General features: G+C 44.9%; 1 protein-coding gene across 1 annotated transcript in view; it reads right to left on the bottom strand.

Annotated features, from left to right (window-relative positions):
• ISM1 (isthmin 1, angiogenesis inhibitor) overlaps positions 1–1,462 on the bottom strand; it is a 30,642-nt gene extending 29,180 nt beyond the window's left edge. Inside the window, exon 1 of the mRNA XM_015560227.1 lies at positions 1,295–1,462. Within this exon, the coding sequence (XP_015415713.1) occupies positions 1,295–1,462 (168 nt within the window). The remainder of the gene's footprint in view (positions 1–1,294) is intronic.
• Positions 1,463–21,648: the final 20,186 nt, after the last annotated feature.

The following is a 21,648-nucleotide window of genomic DNA, read 5'->3' as shown; positions in this document are numbered from 1 at the left end:
AAACTGGAAGTCCTAGAATGGGGAAGGTATCTTAGCATGGCCCACATAACATGAAACTCTACTTTATTCAATCAATAACACAATTCTGGAGTAGCCATTATTTTGATGGTATAGATTTTAAATCTGGGCTGGGAGATGACAGACTGGATCTACCAATAATGCAGGGAGAGGTCTTTTCAGCCTTTCTTTTTTGCTGTTCATCCTCACGAGAGGATGTTTTCCCATTGATTTTTAGAGAGCGTGGGAGGGAAAGGGAGAGACAGAGAGAAACATCTATGTGAGAGAGACACATCAATTGGTTGCCTCTGGCACATTCCCCACCAGGGCTGGGGATGGGGCTTGCAACCGTGGTACATGCCCATGGCCAGAATCGAACCCGGGAGCCTTCAGTCCGAGGGCTGACACTCTATCCACTGAGCCAAACTGGCTAGGGCTTTTCATCCTTTCTTAAGGACACACTGCACAATTTTCTTCCAGAGGTCTTCGCTGATGGACAGCACTCATCTCTCACCAAGCTCACTCACTGGGTGTTCCACTTAAATGATACTATCAGAGTGAAGATCCTTAGGAAGTGTGTATCTCTAAGTAAAGATTTAAATAGTTGTGCTTTACTCAGGAAAGCAAACATCCTTTCTTGAAGACAATAGCTTAGGAAAGTCTAGGAAGCAAAGAAAAAATATGCCACCGCTCCTCCCAAAGTGCCGCAGGATTCATTTCACCTAAATTCAAATGACATGAGGGAGGTTTACTTAGTTTAGGAAAATATTTCTTTACCCACAATGTGTCTTTGGCTTGACCTTTAATCTGTGACAGTGCTATGGCTCCAGTAGCAGTGTTCTCTCTGCAACTCTAATTTGAGAGCTGTGACTGCCAATAAAAAGAGAAACAGAAGAACTGAGGCTATTATATGGTTTCTACAAAGGCACTGTTCAAGTGATGAGGTCGTTGATGCACAGTGGCCAAATTATCCAGCCACTGCTGATGCTCCCCATCTCTGTGCATTATTTTACAGCTTTTCTTATCTAAAATAGGAATAAACTAATAATAACATAGGCTTCATGTATGTTGCCTTGGATGGCAGTATTGTGGCAGACATTGGGATTGTCTACCCAATATGCATTCCTCCCATTCTTACTCAGTGTTTGTGTAGGTGACACAGTGTTGGTTAAAACTATAGTTCCCAGCATCCAATGCAGCCAGGGGTGATGATGTGACACAATCCTGCCCAATGAGATGTAAGTGGAAGGTGCTGGATGGTACTGCTAATTGGAGGCAGAGTCAGTCTGTCTTTTACCTTTCTCTCTTCCACCTTCTCCTGCTTGAAATGTGGATATAAATGCTCGAATGGAATGAGGATGAAGTCTGAAGGGAAAGATGGAGGGGCCTGGGTCCCTGAGGGCATTGTAGAGTCATCATACCAGTCATGGAATGGTGATCTCTGAACTTCTTTTACCCCTATCATCAACACTAATGTTAACCTTGACAATGTTATAGCACCAGTACCAGTTTCTTATTGTGACTCTAACTCTAATTTGATTATCAATAAAAAAGGGAGAAGCCCTCTTTAGCTAAGTGATTCAAGGTGGAGGTCTGTGCTGTTGGCAATGGGACACAATCACCAGCTGATGAGGTACTGACAGGGCAGTCAGTGAATCACGGTTTACTTCACCATGGTAGCCAGGCTACGGATGCTCAGCTCTGCTGCTAACTTCCCTAATACCCTATGCCAGCTCGTCCATCTATACCCTTCTCCATACACATTCAGAATCTTCTCACTGTTCCAGCCTCTAGACATTGCATTACTCAAACCTATTATTCACTATGCAGTGTAATATTTCCTTTCATTTGTCCTAAAATACTATCATTAAATTTCAAGGAGTTCACCCTTGCTAAAAGGAACCAGAGCTCCTTGGAAAAATAAATGGCTGATTCCAGAGCTTGGGGTGGAAAGTATAGGTGATACTTAATTAGGAAGGAAGCTTTCAGTGACTAACAGTGTCCTCTTTAAAGAACTCAGGAAACAGCTTAAAGGGGCCCCACTTCATAAAGATTAAACAATTTGGGCCTCAAAACAAGAAGTTTGTGGTTGACTAGCACACACTGAATTGATGAAACCCCCTGAGCTTACTCACAAAAGAGAGAAAGATAGAAAAGCTATTTTCACCATTCAAGGTAGGAATGATAATACTCCTTACTTGAACATTGATATTAAAAAGAAAGAAAGGTTTTCTCGAGGAAATACTATTTGAACTGAGACTGAAAAGATGAATGAAAGTGAAGCAGATGAAGAGAACAGAGCGGAGGAGAGTGGGCCAGTGAATATTGTGTGTGAACGGATACGGCGGGGGCAGACTCCCCAGGACCTGGCATGGCCTGGTACAAGGACCCAAAGGATATCAAAGATGGAATGGAGTGGGTGGTAGGACCCAGGTCACTGCTTAGTAAGAGATCACTGAGTTAAAGAATATAAATGCCAGGCCCAACACGACATCTCGACCGACCAGCTGTTGATCTGAAAACTTCCTATCATAGTGTGTTGTGACTTTTCCATGAGCCACCACTTTCCCGGTGGCATTCCCTGGGTCATTGGAGGCTTGTTGAAGCTGTCTGTGCTGGGATCTCTTCCCTCCTTTGCTCTCAAAGGCTGGCCCTAAATACCCCTGGGAAAGCCCCGCCAAGATTAACTAAAGGAGAAAACCTGTCATCTGTAGACTGGGTAAAGTTTTTCAGATGACAAGCCCAGGTGCTTTATTGTTGAAGTCCTTTCTCCCCAGGACACCACTGGCCCAAGACCAAGGATGCCCAACCACTGCCTCCAGCCACTGCATGAAGCTGCTCATTTTGGCTATCCTTGTGACCAAGGTGGAGCGCCACAGCCACATCAAGGTCAAAGTGGTCGCAATGGTCAGCGTTCCCAGTTAGTCATTTGGCACTGACAGAGGGAGAGGGAGGGGGTCCTTGGAGAACCAAGCCACAGGACAAATTAGGGTGATCAACTCCAGGGGTGAGATCAAGTTGGGAAAGAGGCCATGACATCCATCTTTGGGAAAAGTGTGTTAAGCATCATTGTCTCATTCTGCAGACGCACTCACCCTGTTCTGCATACAGCAACCAAAGGCTGGTGTGTGAAACAGGCCTGATCAGACCACTTCCAGAACCTCCAGAAGAGGCACAGACTAGCAACAGTGTAGCCGCCAAGGACAGTTTTAGTGCTTCTTAAAAAACGGCTGTGGTAAGGATTCCCACATTAGCACAACCAGGCAGACTTCTTGGAGGCAGACGGGATGGCGGATTTCTTCTGGAGGCTAAAGAACAGGCCATATCTGCAATCGCAAACCCCACACCCTCCAATTCCCCAAGCTCAGGAGGCACCCAATAAGTACTAGTTGATGATAATGATGGCCACAGGCCTAGTTAGATTTTATTTTAATTAGACTCAGGCTATAGGCCTCATTACCCCTCATGTGGCTTTTATGTGGGATTCTAAAGCAAAAAAAAAATCCGGAATCCTCTATTGAAGATATTAAAGAAGATATTATTAGCAATGCTTTTGGTCTCATAGACTTTGAACAACAAACAACAGAGATTATAATTAACGTCACTGCAGCCTCTCTCCTTAAAACATACTAACAATATAGCTAATTAGCAATATGTCCTCATTTGGGGCTGGACATCTGCATATTATTATCGACAATGCTTGTTTCCTTTTTCCAGATTAAAGGAAGCCATACTGCACCCAGGCATATGGCTGTGCTCCTTCCACATTAAAACACTCTGTTTTCTTCTACCCACGATAAACACTCAGGGCTTTATCTGTGCTGGGCATCGATTTTTGTCTGGAACACTTCCACATGTCTAAAAATAAGTTCAAGAATGCCATTGGTGGTGTTTCAAAGGGAAGAGCAAACGTTTCTCTGTTTGGGGAGATAAAAGAATAAAAGGGCACACTGATTATCTTTACACATGATTGGGGAGCAAGCGCCCCTAGGAAGAGACAACCAGGAGAGAGAACAAAATGAATTGCAGACCATAAAATCTGCTTTCACAGGGGGCACACTTGTTCTGAGGGCTCAGGGCCGTCACGTAGGAAGGGCAGTAGGGGGTGGTGGAGGCTCCTTCTGCAAAGAAGTAAGCAGGAGCCATGGGGAGAACCATGCACTCTTAAATACACAGATGCAAGGTTGGCCACCTCCTGCGCTCTCCACCTGTGTGTGATGGACTTACTGAGCAAATATCAATGGCTCTATTTTATAGGAAGGATGGGCATGCAAACTCCTGGCCGAGGAGAAATGGCCAGAAATGTGCTTTAGTCTTTGCTGTGGGAACCTGAAGCCAATTCTGGGAGCCAGTGACACCGGCACATCATGCGTCAAGAATGCAGGAGGCTTGCGTCTTGGTTGGCCATGGAGCCTTCTGTGACTAATAGCTGAGGAATCTCTCATTACAGTGGCAGAATGTATCATAAGAATGTTTATTTTAGGGCTTGGGAATGACCCTGCTTATGAGCTCAGTGGACACTTTAGAAGGAATGAAGAATGGTCAACTCCTTGCATTTGGGCAGGGAGCTGGTGCACAGGGGAAGGGGCCACTAGTGTGGGCCACCCAGCTCTGTGCTTCTTTCTTAATTGAAGGCTCCGGGGGCCGGCTGACTAAATGGGAGTCAACACCCCACTGGCTCGCCTGGGATACTTCTGTAAACAGCTTTGATCTTGAAAATGTGTGGATTATTGGTGATTTTTCAAGTTGTGCTTTCTCCACTGCTGGCAAAGAAAACAGAGGGGGAAGTCTCCAGGACCCATTTCCTTTATGTCCTGTGAGGCTAAAGAATGAACAGAAAAGAAACATGAACTAGTCTTTCAAGTCTAAGAAAACATGTAAGAAGTAGAATACAAGGGTGGAAAGCCAAACTGGCCAAAGAAAACTTTACTCATCATCTAAAACATCTTTGTAAATGTAAGAGGATGAAAAAAATTGTGTTTTCCAGAACTCTTCTCAGGGGAAATGGTGGGCTTGCCTAGAAAGAACACTTTAATAGATCTCCTGGGGTGTGAGACAAACCCTCCTCAAGAGTGTGCTAAGGGAGGGCTTTGTCTGCTGTGAGGGGGATCTGAATTTGAGGGCAGAGCTAACTTGCTCTGGGCTATAAAGTACAGGGTGGCCACCAGGGGGCCTTGGTCCTTGCTCCTCGGCCATGGAGAGCTCAGCCTCCTAAATCAAACGGTGAGCAAATATTTCAGAACTATGGATGACTGAGGATTTTTCAGTTGTGCTTTCTCCATTTCTGGCAAAGAAAACAGAGTGGTAATTACCTGGGACCCATTTTCCAGCACTCAGTCTGAAGAGGCACCAAATCATTAGCGTGCCTAAATGGCTCAATTATGTAAGTCCTCTCTTGATCAGAGGGGAGTGTGTCGAACAGTACAAGGACAGATTCTGTATCTAATAGATCCTGAAGCTAACAGATTCGTGTCTCCCCACATGGGATGGGGTCAGGCACCCAAGGCCTAGGTCAAGGCTGGTGTTCTTCTGTTGGAAGGCACAACCAGGAAGGCAAGCAAAGACTATGGGATGGCAAAGTTCAGAGGTTGACCTGGGGTGGGGTGGCCCTGGGGACCCTTGCCCAGGTTATTATTTTAACTAAGAAGATGGATTTCTCTCACCACCTCAAATTGAGATCCCTCATGAAACCTACCACAAACCTCTCTGTTCTAGCACCTCTAAAATAGGTTTTAGCCAAAACCGGTTTGGCTCAGTGGATAGAGCGTTGGCCTGCGGACTGAAAGGTCCTGGTTTCAATTCCGGTCAAGGGCATGTACCTGGGTTGTGGGCGCATCCCCAGTGGGAGATGTGCAGGAGGCAGCTGATTGATGTTTCTCTCTCATCGATGTTTCTAATTCTCTGTCTCTCTCCCTTCCTCTCTGTGAAAAATCAATAAAATATATTTTAGAAAAATAAAATAGGTTTTAAAGTGAGCTGAATCCTGGAAAAGGGCTCATGGGATTGTGGCAGGGGACTGGGCCAGGTGGTCTGAGGCCTGGGTCTCCGTCCCAGTGTTATGCTTACCCAGTTTTGTAAGCTTAGGCATGTTATTGCACTTTGTACCTGTGGTAGATTGGTTTGTAAAGGTGTCCATTCATTCTCTCTCTAAATGTCCATGCCTTGGGTAGGTGCTCCCCACAGTCTTTCTACTTGGCCATGTGACTTACCTGGGTCAATAAGAACTGTAAGCACAGACCAGTGCTTGTTCTTTGGGGGTTTGCCTGTTTTTGTTGCTCTTTGGAATCCTGAGACTACTGTGTGAAAAAGCCTGGGTGATGAGAGACATATGAAACCAGGACAATCTACCCCAGACCATCCAGCCAGCCAATGACCAGTCACTCAAATGGAGACCATCCTAGACTATCCTAGACCGTCCAGCCCCAGCTGAGCCAACCCAGACTAGAAAGGCCTGCCCACCTGGCCCATAGAATCACGAGGAATAACAAATGTGTGTGGTTTTAAGCTAACACATTCTTAATGGTTTGTTCACAGCAAAAGCTAACTGATACAGGACCTCAGTTATTTCTCCTGTAAAATGGGCCTGGTGAGGAAGAAGGGGAACTGCAGAAAACTTCTCAATCCACCAGTTCTGACACTCTAGGATTAAAACCCTCTAGGAACATATTGTTCTGGAGAAATTATTTTCCAACAATAAAAAAAACACACACACCTGAATGCTGAAAGCATCAAAGTGAAGATGGGGAGATTAAACAAAACCTGATAGTTCTAAATACATGAAATGTAACTGTCTTCAATGACCAGAATTCTACCTTCTCCTTTCTCCTGTCCTTCCACTCCAAGTTGGGTAGAGTCTGTTTGAACTCCACCTCCACTCCCTCAACACACACCATTTCTGTCATTTACATGTGCTGTTTTGTTAACAGTTCCTTGACAGTTTTTCAAATACTCTGAGTGGAGCTTTAACAGTTCTCCCTCACACTTTCATGAGGCACCTGTACAGCCCTGTGGGCCACCAGAAACTAGTAATGCTCCTTTATTAGGGAACCCCTACTGACACCATAAAACAATTATAGACCTATCATAGACCAACTACGACTTGAGGTGAAGAGAAAGCTGTAGCCACCAGGACCAGTTCCCTTTCCCATCTGCCTGTACAGATTGTTCCTATTTGGACTGCTATTCTGTTCTCTCCATGGAAACTGTTTGATCTCTGCTTGAAAAGCTGGCAGCCCCGTTGATGGGACTGTGGGCCCTTGGCTGAGCTTGGCTAACCTTCTTTATTCATGGTTGGGGTGCTTGTTTTACTTGTGGGTTCACTCAGCAAACACTTACGGGGTGTCTGCTTTGTGCCAGGTGTCTGCTGGAATGAGACAGTTCAAAAGCACATAACTTATTAAGACAAACTCTCCAAAACTTGAAAACAATGCAAAAAGATGTTGGCAAGTTTATCAGTTCATCCTGGGGCACAGTATGCAGGCCTGTCCAAGATTATTTAATTCTCTAAGAGAATGCATGTACCTTTCTTTCACTTATTACACACCCTCACTGGGGTTATAGCCTGCAATCTTGGCATGTGCCCTGATCCGAGAATCAAGCTGTGACCTCCTAGTTCATAGGTCAATGCTCAACCATTGACCCATGCTGTCCTGGCTCACTTATTATTTATTACTAGAGGCCCAGTGCACGAAATTCATGCACTTGGGGTGGGGGTGGGGGTCCCTCAGCCCAGCCTGTGCCCTCTTGCAGTCCAGGTGCCCTTGGGGGTTGTCTGAGTGACAGCTTAGGCCCGCTCCCCTAGCTGTCAGTCAGACATCCTTAGCGCTGCCCAGAGGCAGGAGAGGCTCCCGCCACCTCCGCTGCGTTCGCCAGCTGTGAGCCCAGCTCAGGGCTCCTGGCTGAGCGGTACTCCCCCTGTGGGAGTGCACTGACCACCAGGGGACAGCTCCTGTGTTGCGTGTCTGCCCCCTGGTGGTCAGTGTGTGTCATAGAGACTGGTCGTTCCACTGTTTGGTCGATTTGCATATTAGCCTTTTATTATATAGGACTGATTAGGGCCCAGACTAAAAGTTACATGCTCACTTATAGAGCTTTAATCCTATAGAAATACAAATGCTTTTGTCCAGTTGAAACAATAATTCATTAAAAGTTCTTGTCAAAAGGAAAAAAATTGTAACTATGTGAGATGCTGGATGCTAACTAAATCTATTGCAGTGATCACTTCCCAATACATACATATATTAAATCATTATGTTGTGCACCTTAAACTTATGTGATGTTATATGTCAATTATATAAAACTAGAAAGAAAAGGAAGCAATAACTCAAAGCTTACTGTCTTATAGCCCTATAGGACATTTACCAGTTTTGTTTCCCACTTACAAACTCAGTTCCTCATGATTTTCCCAACTAATTTTATAAATATCTGTTCCTCAAATGCTCTGAAGTGGCACCAGCATCTTCCTAATTCCCTGGTTAATTAAATAAACCTTTGACATATATTCATTTTACATTTGCATGAGACACGTTTTTAACAAGATAAAAATCCTATTTGGACAGGCTTTAGTCTTCAAAGACTTTAGACTCCAGTGGGGAAGCTAGGAAGGGCTCACACACTATAAAATGCAAGGTAGAAAGCAGGAAATTCTTTAGCAGTAGAAGTTTTCAATGCAAGGAAAGTAAAACCAGGCAGACTCCTAATTATGATTTCACAACTCACCATGTACTGAAGCTTGAATGCCATCACAGTGTGTCCTTTCTTTTTCTCTAAAAGACCCCTATCTGGCTATGGTCCAATGCACTAACCAGCTGAAACAGTTATGGAGAGGCATGGTTTGTGAGCAGGACTTCTCTTAGTTTTCTCCTTTTTGTTTTTTAATACATTTTTATTGATTTCAGAGAGGAAGGGAGAGGGAGAGATAGAAACATTAATGATGAGAGAGAATCATTGATTGGCTGCCTTCTGCAGGCTCCACATGGGGGATTGAGCCCACAACCAGGGCATGTGCTCTGACTGGGAATTGAACCGTGACCTTCTGGTTCATACGTCGACACTCAACTACCGAGCCATACCAGCTGGGAACTTCCTCCTTCTTGAGGGGCCCTGAGGGGAGGACAGAAGGCAAATACCAGATGTCAGAGGGCACTCACCCTACTTTCAACCATGTTGCATCTCCCTGCCCCCATACAGTTTCCTACCCTGACCCCAGGGAAACAAAACACACCCAATTATTTTCATTGTTCTCAATGAAAATAATTCTCCCATAGAGTTTATTCTGACTGGGGTTCAAAAAGAGGAAGCAGCAAGCTTCTCAGAGGCTTTCTTTCAGGGGGTGGTCATGAAGGGCGGTGCGACGAGAACAGGTGGACACACTCATGACTCTTCCCCAGTATAAATACCATAGTACTAGAGGCATCAGTCTGAATCTGGGCAGGAGATGGATGGCACTGAGCTCCTGGAGAGCTTAATAAAGGAACAGTTTACAGATGTCTGGGCAAGAGGCTAGAACCACCAAAGAGGCTGCAGGGCCCAGGCCAGGAAAGCCAGAGAGATCTCAACCCCCACCTCCAGGCATGAAGAGGCAAGGAAAGGAAGAGGTTACCATTATCCAAAGTGGGATAAACCAAAGAACTTAGATACTTGTATGTATAGCCCATGAACATTGGCAATAGGGTAGTGAAGACCTGGGGGAGGGGGGAGGTAGAGGCTGGGAGGCAGGGGGTAAAGGAGGAGAGAATAGGAAATATCTGTAATACTATCAACAATAAAAAAATTTGTTAAAAAAAACAAAGTTGGGGAGGTGAGTATGTGGGAGGGGCCTGGGGACACATAGGGAGCTTATTAAAAACTGCAACCTCCCTCTCCTCTTCCTCTCATCTCCTGCCATGTGTACCACTGGCCAGATCCAATCAGAAGCTCGAGAGCCCAGGAGCCCGTTGATGTAAGACACACAGATCATGCACCTGAGGTAACATTAGGATAAGGAAGGACAAACACTGAATCTAGAGAGGTAAACAGAAGATATGGTCACACAGGACATGTCTGGAGGAAACCACAGTATTACCCTGCCAGGCACTGGATGTTAAATCTAATCGTCATGGCGTCCATTTGAGGTGGACATGAGCACTCTATTCCAGGGATAAGGAGATTTAGAGGCCCTTGGGCTAGTAAGGAGGCGCTAGTGCCCTGCTGTCCTCATTTCTCCCTGGAAGTGCTGTGGAGAGTGAGAGAGTCTGCAGCCACCATGAGGTCCCATTCTCCCCCAGCTGCAGCCCAGGCAGGGGGAACTTTTCCAAGGAGACTGGCTCAAGGACACAGGCCTGAAGCGTAGCACTGACTGAATCCTTGCCTCTGCTTCCCTCTTTGTTTGGTCAGGAGTCCTGGCCTCATTTTCTTAAAAACAAAACAAAACATGTATATGTGTATATTTATGTGTATATTTGTGTGTGTGTATGTGTATCTATATATCTATATATCTATATCTATCTATCTATCTATCTATCTATCTATCTATCTATCTATCTATCTATCTCAGAAGGAAGGAAGAGGAAGAGAGATAGAAACATCAATGATGAGAGAGAATCATTGATCGGCTGCCTCCTGCACACCCGACACTGGGGATCGAGCTCACAACCTGGGCATGTGCCCTGACCAGGAATCGAACCATGATCTCTGGGTTCATAGGTCGATGCTCAGCCACTGAGCCAGGCCACTTGGGCATGGCCTCATTTTCCCGGGAAAACTTCTAGACCAGTGCTTCTTGACTTGTACAGACTGAAGACTTCACAGGGCCAGTTAGGTCTGGTCATCAGAAAACCCTGATAGAATGGGCATGAAATAAAATGGATGGTGACTAATTCATGAAGGGAGAAGCAGAAAGAAAGCGGCACATTGTACCTCATTAGGACATTACGGGAGTTTCCAGTGGGCCAGATGAGGCAGAGAACACAGAGAGTAGGTCCCTAAGAGCCACGCTCCAAACATGCACAATGTATTACTTTGGATATTCATGTCCAGGGTCATCAGATGCTTCCTCAGACCTGCTAAACATTTGGGGTGAACTTTGAAAGGGACAGGGGCCCAAATGGCCATGCACAGTAGAATGTGCAAGTAAAATGTTTGCATAAAATGGACACAGAATGAAACACAATCGATGAATTTCACAAACCTAATGCTGAACAAAGGGAGTCAGATACAAACAAAACATGATTCTTTTAAAAATATGTATATATTTTTATTGATTTCAGAGAGGAAGGGAGAGGGAGAGAGATAGAAACATCAATGATGAGAGGGAATCATTGATTGGCTGCCTCCTGCACGCCTCCTACTGGGGATCGAGCCTACAACCCAGGCATGTGCCCTTGGCAGGAACCAAATCCAGGACCCTTCACATCGCAGGCCAGTGCTCTACCACTGAGAAAAACTGGCTAGGGCCAAAACATGATTCTTTTTATATAAAAGTCAAAAGCAGGCAAAACTAACCAATGCTGTGAGAAGTCAGGAGAGTGGACTGCAGGTACTAGTGACTAGAAGGGAGCCCTTGTGGGGGTGGAGCTTTGGGGTCACTGGCCACGTTCTGTTTCTTGATTTACAAGTTTGCTCACTTTGTGAAAATTCATGTATGATCTGTGCTCCCTCTGTGTGCATGTTATTTACATACAGAACTTACATAACTGCCCAAAACACAAAATGAAAAGAGGATCAGAGAGAAATGACAATTGGCAAGGTCACAGAGATTTCTTAAGGACCTCGAGCTTCTCTGTTACTGCTCTTTTCTGAACAATAGAGGGTGCAGGGGAGCACAGCATTTAAAGAAAGAGGGACTCCACCTGTGGCACATTATTTCCCCGTGGCTCAGTTTTCTCTCTGTAAAATGGGGAGCATCTCTATGGTGAAAATCACTTCTTTTCTACCCTTTGTTACCCCCTTCTCTCAATTAGCCTTTCTTACATTGTTATTTTTCCCTCCAGAATATAAAACCTAATACACATATTTTTTCTTTTCCTTCAGGAAAGGACCAGGCCACTGAGAGAGAGCCTTTGGGGACAGGTGAGGGAGGGCAATGGGTGGTCCATTTCCCTGGCATCTGGGAGGGCAGGCCACTCTCCCTATTCATTATTGAGCACACATATGTAACCTCTCTTCCTGTTTTTCAAAACTCCCTCTCCTCTTCATACCCCATTTATCCTGAATAGATAAAGAAAATGTGGCACCTATATCCAATGGTATATTTACGAGAAAGGAGGAAATCCCGCCCTTTGTGACAATATGGATGGGTCTAGAGCCCATGATGCTAAGTGAGGTAAGTTGGACAGAGAAAGATAAGTACTGTATGATATCACTTATATGTGGAATTTAAAAAAAAAGCTTATAAAAACAGAAATAAAATGGTGAGGTGAGGAGAAGACTGATGTTGTTCTTTTCTCGTGAATATTTTCCACCTCAGACCCAGCTCTTATGTTCCCTAGTCATAACCACACCTCCACCTCCACCTCCACCTCCACCTCCACCTCCACCTCCACCTCCACCATCTTTTAAAGGGTCGTCTCTGTGCTAGTTTTGTGCAAACACATTTCATACTTCATCTCAAGCAATGCCTCCCAAAGCTCCCTATATGATGGGTACAATTATTATCATGCCCATTGTACAGAGGAGAAAGGTGAAGTTGAGAATGTTACCAAAGTTTGTGAAATCTGGCTGACTGGTAGGAGCTGGAGGAGTTAACCAGTGGACATAGGAGCAGGGCACAAGGGGTTTTGGGATTAAATTCTATATTTTTATAGAATATGATCTATGATCAGAGGAGATGAGAGGGTTCTCTGGCCTGGGCCCAGAATACAGGGCCCTGAGGCCAGCTTGGTGCTCTTCCTATGGAACTGGCTACTTTAGTGGCTCCACCCATTGTCCTCCATGGTTTTCTACGACTGAATCACAAAAAGTTAGCTTTTCCCTTTATAGTTGTAGACTTACCAAAAAAATCTGGATCTTGCTAAATACCATCTGAATGCATGGATAGATGAACAAACAGGGTTTCAAAGGCTGACAGGTGTGGGCACAATTGACTCCCTATGGCTTCATTCAGGGCTGCCATGTACATTGTGAAACCTGTGTATGGCACAAAGGAGTCTGTTGAGGGGCATAGAGAGGTTGAAATGCAGACTGGAAGAAGGGATGTTGTCTGCCCAGAGGAGTGACTGAAGATGCCCTAGTACCACAACTCTTTCTGTCTCCTTTAGTTTCCTTCCTTTATTAACATAGAAAACTCCTGTGCATTCTTTAAAACCTTGTTTAGATATTGCCTTCTCTGTGAAGCCTTCCCTGATCTCAGCATGCTCTGCATTACATCTGTATCTTATACTACTTCTTTTATTCTATTTATAAACATTATTAGATGTTTATTCATTTCTGTCCAGTTTCTGGCCAATAAAGGCACACAAAAGGTAATTTAACAGTAAACTCAATTGTACCAAGGGGTAAATTATATTAGTCACATTCTCTTTAGAGTAAATGCATATCTGCTAACAACAAGAGGAGTACTTTGTCCATTTCTGGAATTCCTCAGCTATCATCCTAGTGCAGGTGACCATCATCACTCTCTCCTTCAAGTTCCAGCCTGGGTACCACCCAGAAGGACAGCTTCTCTGATCATCTTCTATAAACAGTATCCCTCCTCCCTGAGCAGTTTCCCTCCATCACTCTGTTCATTTCCTTTCTAGTAGTTATTACAAACTGAAATGACTCCCTTTATGGGCTTTCTTCTTTGTTGTAAGCCCCTACCAGGATGTCAGCTCCTTGGAGCAGAGATTATGTCAGTTCTGTCACTTCTGTATCCTTGGCTCTTAGCCCAGAGCCTGGCACATAGTAGGACTTCACTAAATGAATGAACAGGTGAGTGAATGAATGGACAAGCAGGATTTCGAAGTCCAATGGGCATGGGCCCTGTAGACTCACCCTACATCTCTGGAACCACATTTGGGTCCTGGGATGTGGGGGGGAGGGTGTGAGGGGAAGGCCTGGCAGAGGTGGAGAAAGTCTCTCTGGCTCACTTTCTGGTTTGATCTTCACTTTTGTGGGACCCCAGGTCCTGGCACAACATGCCATGGCACTGTGATGTCATGAGCAGTGGTTGGCTCTTCCCTTTGTCCAGGAGGAGAAAGGAGAGACTGTTCTGGAGGTACCAATGATGACAACCACCAGTGCGGGACTGATTCACCACTTAATGCTCAGCAAGTACAGCCAGGAGCAGCCCTGGTGGACACCATGGGATGGCAAAGATTTGAAGCAGGGGGAGAAAGGAGACACAGGAGGAGCTGAGGTTCAGGGCCAAGATATTTTGCTCTTTTGCATTCAATTCTGATACTGAACATTTTCAGAGTCTGCTTGCTTTTCTTCAATGTCAAATAAGAATTCAAGGATACACCTCTCTATATATCTCTATACATATTTATTTATATACATATTTATTTATATATCCACACACTTGTAAGTAAGTGTACACAAATATATATAAATATCTATTTAAGTGTATATAAAATCTATACACAAGTATATATATGTGTATATATGTATATAAATATACGTATATATTTATATATATGCATACAGATATGTGTTTAAACTTTAATTTCAGTTTTAATTTTAGTATCTCCTAAGTGTCCCCTGTATCCTAAACAAGCTCACAGAAACCTGGTAAGAAAGCTGAGTTATCATTTTAACCCAGTTCTCAAAGTGTGGTCCTCAGCCCAGCAGCCTCGGCGCTACCTGGGCACCCATAACAATGCTGATTCTCAGGCCCTCTGCAGAATCAGGGTCTGTGGGGGTAAACCAGCAGCCTGTGGTTTAAGCAGCCCTCTCCGGGGTTCTGATGGGGCCTGTCATCTGCAAACCTCAGCTCCAACCAGGAGAAGATGAAGAAAAGTGGCTGAGTATCAGTTACCAAGCTATTATTCTGAGGGTTACTTCACCAAGGGAAAGATTTCCAGGAAATGGTTGTGTGTTTTCATCTTGGGGAAATGTAATCAGGTAAATAGCAAATGAGCTCCAAGGCATCCAGTCTGGCCTGGGGAGTCTCCCACTCCTCAGGGACTCCCCCACAAAGAGGACACTGTGAGGGGAAGCGGGCAGAGCTCCCCACTCCCGGTCCCCAGGGGGAAGGAAGTGGCTGCTGAGTCAGATGACAGTAGAGGTCAGCCCGTGAGGTGAAAAGATAACCCAAGGTTGGAGGGTGAACTATAATACTTCCTGCTTCTCCCAGCATCAACGTATTCCAGGCTTGGCACACTTGCTTCATTAGCAAGTGTCCCAAATGGGGTGGCCAAGGGTTTCTACCTGATTGCTTCCTCACCCTGTGCCTGTCTCTGAAAAAGCCACACAGGTCCATGGGGAAGGACAGGCTTGGGTCCTGATTGGCTGCTGGACAAACTTTTCTAGCTCATAATTCTGGCATAAGATTAAGCAAGGCATGGGAGAGAGAGAAATTACCCACCAGTTTATGAGAGAAGTAGGAAGAACGAGGGTGGGAGACAGAGGAGAGAGTTGGACCAAGAGTTCCTCCAGGTGGCCCAAATGCCAAGTGACTATTCCCATGATTTGAAGATGGCTCCTCTCCAACCTGAAATCTTCCTGGTGCACCCAAAGCCCGGCCACACATAGCAACTCCATCAGCGAGGATAAATCTCAAGCTGCCCTGCATCAAACCTGCAGTTTCCGAGGAGATTAAAGCAATGACTCATGTATGAAGTTGAAGAAGCAACATCTCTTGGTTCCCAGCATATACCCAGCTGTCACCATCAAAGCCAAATGTCCAACGTGCCCACTCCAAAGGAAGAACACCCTGACCAGCAGTCATTCTCCACCTCCTCTGCAAGCTTGCTCCCAAATATTCCAGGGAGACCAGGAAACAACAGCCTAATGGAGGCATTCACATCCACGTGTCTGAAGGCTCTGTACACAGGGTCAACTGTTGCCAGGAATCCAACCCAAGAAAATGCTCTCTTCAAACAAGCCACACAGGCCCGGGCTAGAAAGGCTCATGTACCAACCAGAGCTTTGCTCTCTTCCAGCAAATGTATACCTCGTTCCGTGAAAATGTGTTCCCTTGCTTGAACTCTCCTATTCGCTCTCCACGTCTGCAGATAGAAAGGCTGGGTAGCGCCCAAAGCCCTGGGTGTTCAGTCACAAAGAGCTCCCTCCCAAGGGTCACCATCCCCATTGGTTTGCAGAAAAGGTGCAGAGAACCAGAAAGCTCTCCAACATGCCACGCTATACAAATTTATGAATGGCTTCTTTCAAAATCCTGACTTTGAAAGCAGACTCGAGAAGGTCAGAAGATAGTTTGTTACAAGTAGATTTGCTCTCTCTCTCTGACCGAAGTGTGTTTCGCTTTTCAAAAGAGAAAGAAGCACCCGAAGATCCCTCCCTCCTGCATGCCACTGCTGGTTCCCCCGCTCCCCTTGCGCCTCACTTTATCTCATGCCAGATCATGATCTCAGGCCCATGAACAGAAGATCCTGTTCCCCGGAATTCGTACACTGCCCCCCCTCTCCACCAAGGGAATGTCTCCCGTTCCAGGTCTTGAACAAAGATTCCACGACGCGTGTTTGATCTCTTCACGCTCCATTTTCATTAGTCCTTCACACTCTCCATCACTTGGAAAAATACAAACAGCATGGTTCAGTTTTAAGGTTAAGAACTGACAGTCTCCATAAACATTTTTACAATCAAAGCTGACTTATCCACTGCCAGCACTCGGTGTCTGTAGGAAAGGGTGAGGTGGGATGGAGGCAAGGAGTGGGAAGTGGAAAACTTCAGCATCAGAAGAAGAGAACAAGTGCTGTGCCTTCAATGGCCGAGGGAAGGACGCCCCACGGCATTGCTGGCAAGGAGCTGGGTTGATCCACCTCCAAATAATTAAAGTACAGTCATCCCCCCTTATCCATGGGGATATGTTCCAAGACCCCTAGTGGATGCCTGAAGCTGCCGATAGTCCCAGACCCTACTAGTAGATAGACTATGTTTTTCCTATACGCACATACCTGTGGTAAAGTTTAATTTATAAGGCAGGCAGACACAGTAAGGGATTATAACAACAGCCAATAATAAAATAGGACAATTATAACAACATGCTGTAAGCAAAACTCTGTGAATATGGTCTCTCTCAAAATACCTTATTGTACTGTACATACAGCTTGGATATGCTGAACAAAGGGATGATTCCCGTCCTGGGCAGGACAGAGTGAGATTTCATCACACTACTCAAAAATGGCGCTCAATTTAAAACATATGAATTGTTTATTCCTGGAATTTTCCATTTGATATTCTCAGACCATGGTTGACTGCGGGTAACTGAAACTGTAGAACTGGAAACTGGGAATAAAGGGGGTCGGGGTACTGTATCGCAGAGAGGGACAGGGAAACACAAGGAGCAGGGTAGCTCAGGTATATAGTCCTAGTGGTCCTGAGTTATGACATTGGCAGGTCATAAATATTAAAAGTGGTCTATGAAGAGGTTGTAAAGTCATTCCCAGGATGGTTGAGATAGAGACAAGCAGAGGGTAAAATAAATGAGGGCAGAGGAGACATAGAACTTAAGCCATATTCTACCCTACACCACCCCAAATATTTATGAGCTGAAATCATTTAATTAGCTGGAATTCGTATTGATGGTGTGTGGGCAGATGAACTTTAGGGCCTTTATTCATTTACTCACCCAGCATATAATTAAAGAGAGCCAATTACTCCATTCCAAGAGCTGGGAATACAGTGGTGAGGAGACCGGTACAGTCCTTGCCCTCATGGAGTTTATAGCCTCCAGCATTGGCTCCCAAGCTTTATTGCCCCTCCTGATGCCCAAGTCACACCCTAAAGCATGTAATCAAGATGTTTGGGGTAGGATCCACATGCCATACTTTCAAAGATCCCTAAAGGGTTCCCAAGTGCAGCAACGTTTGGGAACCACTTAGGATTCTTATCTGTGTTGCCTTGACTGGCCCGATCAATAAACACCAACGTTTTGCCCATGGCTCACCTTAGCAGCTCCTGTTCTGCTTTCTGAAACTCCTTGTGCCCACCAGGTCTTCATCCTAACTCTTCAGTGTAAGTGGGAAATGTTCGGTAAACTTAATCCACTCTGAGTCCTCTGAGTTTCCGAACTAAAAGTACCAGTCACATACTCAAACGCTGGGACGTGACCTCATTAATCCAAAACCTAAACCAGGACACATTACCCAGCCCCTAATCTGATCATGGTATAAAATATTTCAACCCCAGGCCAACCCAGAAACCCCAAGCCTCCTAGCTGCCATATCTACAGGTTCCCAGCAGGTTTAAATCACCTGGTTCCCATGTGAAGGTAGAAAAAAAGAACTTGCTTGATAAACCCTTTCCCTCTGTTCTCTTTGAGCTTTTGTACCCCATTCCCCTTCAAGTGATCAATGGAAATTCATTATAGACTTTCTTGGACCTACTCCTGGATTTTTGTCCATTTAGAAAGGAAACATTACATTAAGTCTTTCTCTGGAAGGCCCCAGGAATTTTCAAAAACGAGGAGAAAAGAAAAGAGAATGAAAAAAGGAGCCTGCTTTGAAGTTGCAATGAACAGGCCAGTAAAAAAAAAAAAAGTACAAAACCCCAAAATGATGGATCCTGAGAAAAATGCTGAAGGAGAAGTACTTCCCCCCTGTTTCCCATTGTGCGTTCTTAAGGGTGAAGTGGTCCCCACTCAAACCACCAGAGCCTGCCAGTTGGCCAACCCAGAGGCATTCCACTACAGAGATTAAAACCAACTTTATGATTGTGGTGCAAATAATAAAGAGCCTGGCAGGGTCTCCTTCCAAAATGAAAGCTCATTTATTTTCTGAGGTGTATAATTTGGTTGTAAATGTTTCCTTTGGGCCCAAACATCCCAGATTGTGTTTTTGCCTGGAACACATCACTGCTTTGCTGGAGAAGAATGGACTCCGTGTGGTCCCGCCGAGTTCGTCCACTCAGGGTACGGAAGGGTTCAAGTTGGCTCTCTGCTTTTGTTTCATGTCTGGCGGCAGTGGTCTGCCAGGCAGAACCAGAGATGGAGAGGCAGGAGGCACTGGTTCTGGACCTGCTGCACCAACTCCCAAATCTTGGTCCATGTGTGCAACAGGCAGGCTCCCCACTGGCTTTTACTCACACCTGTTTCAGTACCTCTGGGTGTTGAGGAGAGCCGAAGAGCTTTGGATCCCTGTTCCCTGTGAAGTCTGGCTTTTCTTCCAGGTCTTGCTGTCTTTATTGTATTTATCTTTTCAAAAATCATCCTAAAAAAATCCACCCAGCAATGACTAATATTTGGATAAAGGCAAAGCCAGATTCTTTCCAGGGCTCAGGGGCTGACCACACGTACTTGGGACCAGAATTTGGCCCATCGCATTTAGCCAATCTCACCCAAATATAAATAGCTTTTCCTCCTTTACAAGCACTTTAAGAAATAACAGTCCTTTCTACCATTTTCATGTTTATCATCTCTCTTCCTCACATCATATACTTTCATCCTGTCTTCCAGTTGCATCTCCACGTTAAATCCAAAGCCAGCGCTATGCTTTGTAGATAAAAAATATACTTATTTCACTATCCCCTGTACCCCAAATAACAGTTAATGCAGATTAGGGAAAACACCTGATGAGATCAAGGGAGTAACATCAAGTCATCATGTGACATCCCTTAACGATCTCTGAAGCTGTTGTATGGGGTGAAGGAGGGGGAAAGACGTGGACTGAAAGGGGAAACAAAATTAGTGCAGTTAACCCAGGAAAATGAGAAGAACACTGGTAGGAGATAGTGTTATGGGATCTGGCTCACGAGGTGAAGTTCAACGGCCTTGTGCGTTAGGAAGTTACCTGCTGGGAAATGACGGAGAATGCTTTCACTGCACCTGAGATTGACCTCGAAGCAGCATGTCTGGCAAAATGTTACATTAAAAAACACCTTCCTATGGAGTATAGCCATCTCATTGCTCAGAGGACGGTCCATCAATTCGTCAAATTTATATCACATTTTCCAGTTGATCATGGCCCCACCGAGTCAGTTCCCACACTCAACGTGGTGGATAATGACTGGCTGATGATCTTCAGACCCCTCATCAAGGGGAGCAGTAAGAAATGTTCTTAAAGGAGAAGCAAGTGAAGAAATGCTAGAGCACAAAAGGCCTATGACAAGTCGTGCACAAAGAAACATGCATCTGGCAGCTATCGCCTCAATCTCCAAGTGACCCAGTGGCTGTAGCTAATTCCTTCAGCACTTCAGCTGCTGCCATCACCCACACAGCCCACCTGGAACGTGGAAAGTCAGGTTTACACAGTGTTGGGAAACCACATGAGGAACGAGTCACAGGAAATTCAGACTTTCCTCAGTATCAGACCCACAAGAGCAAGGGATTCAGACCACGCCTGTTGCATGAATGTCACTTTTGCACTGTGGTTAGAGGATTTTATTCTAGGACACACACATCATACGGAGATAAAAGAGAAACCAGGATCTGACTTCTTTTTGAAAACCATAATTCTTTCCGACTTCACTACCTTATGTCAATACATCTGAGCCTCGGGGCTGTAAATCACTTCCTGTCGCGGTCAAGTTTCATCTCCTTTATGAAGCTTTCAATGCTTTTCACAGCTCCCAGGTGCAAACACGACTGTGCTGAAAGTCATTTTGAATTCAGAATATTGTCTACAGAGGTCTGGATGGTGGGTTTTGAGAAATAATTATCCCTTTGCCTGAGTCTCCCTTTTAAGTTGCTCCTATACACACACACACACACACACACACACATCACTTTCCTGACAGAAATGCCTGTAGCTCCAACCAAGGCATCTGGCAAAGGTGTCACAGGTCACTAGAACCCTCTTGACCTGTGGAGGCCACAAACTGCATGATAACTTCACGAGATGGTCAGGGTGAATCAGGGGACAGCAAAAGATGCACAAGGTGACATTTCGAAGCATGTTTCCTATAGCTGCTTTTTTTGGTAAGTTAAAAAGTTTAAGACACAGAGTAACAAGAACATGCAGATCCAGGCCCTTTTCCTGCCCTGATGCTCGCTTGCTATTTATTTATTTATTTATTTATTTATTTATTTATTTATTTATAAAAACTCTCTATTCTACTCCCTCCTTTACTTTAGAACGTAAAACAAAATGAAAAATAAGCAATAGAAATAAAAGTAGCCCTCGCTGAATTTGCTCGTTACAGCCTTGGCCCACAGACTAAAGGGTCATGTGTTTGATTCCAGTCAAGAGCATGTACCTGGGTTGCAGGCACGATTCCTGGACCCAGTTGGGATGTGTTCGAGAGGCAACCAATCGACATGTCTCTCTCACATTGATGTTTCTCTCTCTCTGTCTCTCCCCCTCCCTACCACTCTCTCTAAAAGTCAATGGAAAAAACTATCCTCAGGTAAGGATTAACAAAAATAATAATAAAAATGAATCAAATGAATCAAAGAGTAGAAATGTTATTACATGCAGGGGTTGTTGAATGACTGAATTATGTTATTAAAAATCAGGTCCAGTTAGGTGGTTCTACACTAAAAAGAAAAAAAAAAAAACGGATATGAATGGAGAAGCCCAAACTAGTCACTTCTTTCTTAGAGGCCTGCGCTTTGGGAGGGAGATTGAACGACACCGT

The sequence above is a fragment of the Myotis davidii genome, unplaced genomic scaffold, assembly GCF_000327345.1.
Source record: "Myotis davidii unplaced genomic scaffold, ASM32734v1 scaffold32, whole genome shotgun sequence".
Taxonomy (NCBI): domain Eukaryota; kingdom Metazoa; phylum Chordata; class Mammalia; order Chiroptera; family Vespertilionidae; genus Myotis; species Myotis davidii.
This window is presented reverse-complemented; position numbering and strand designations above follow the sequence as displayed.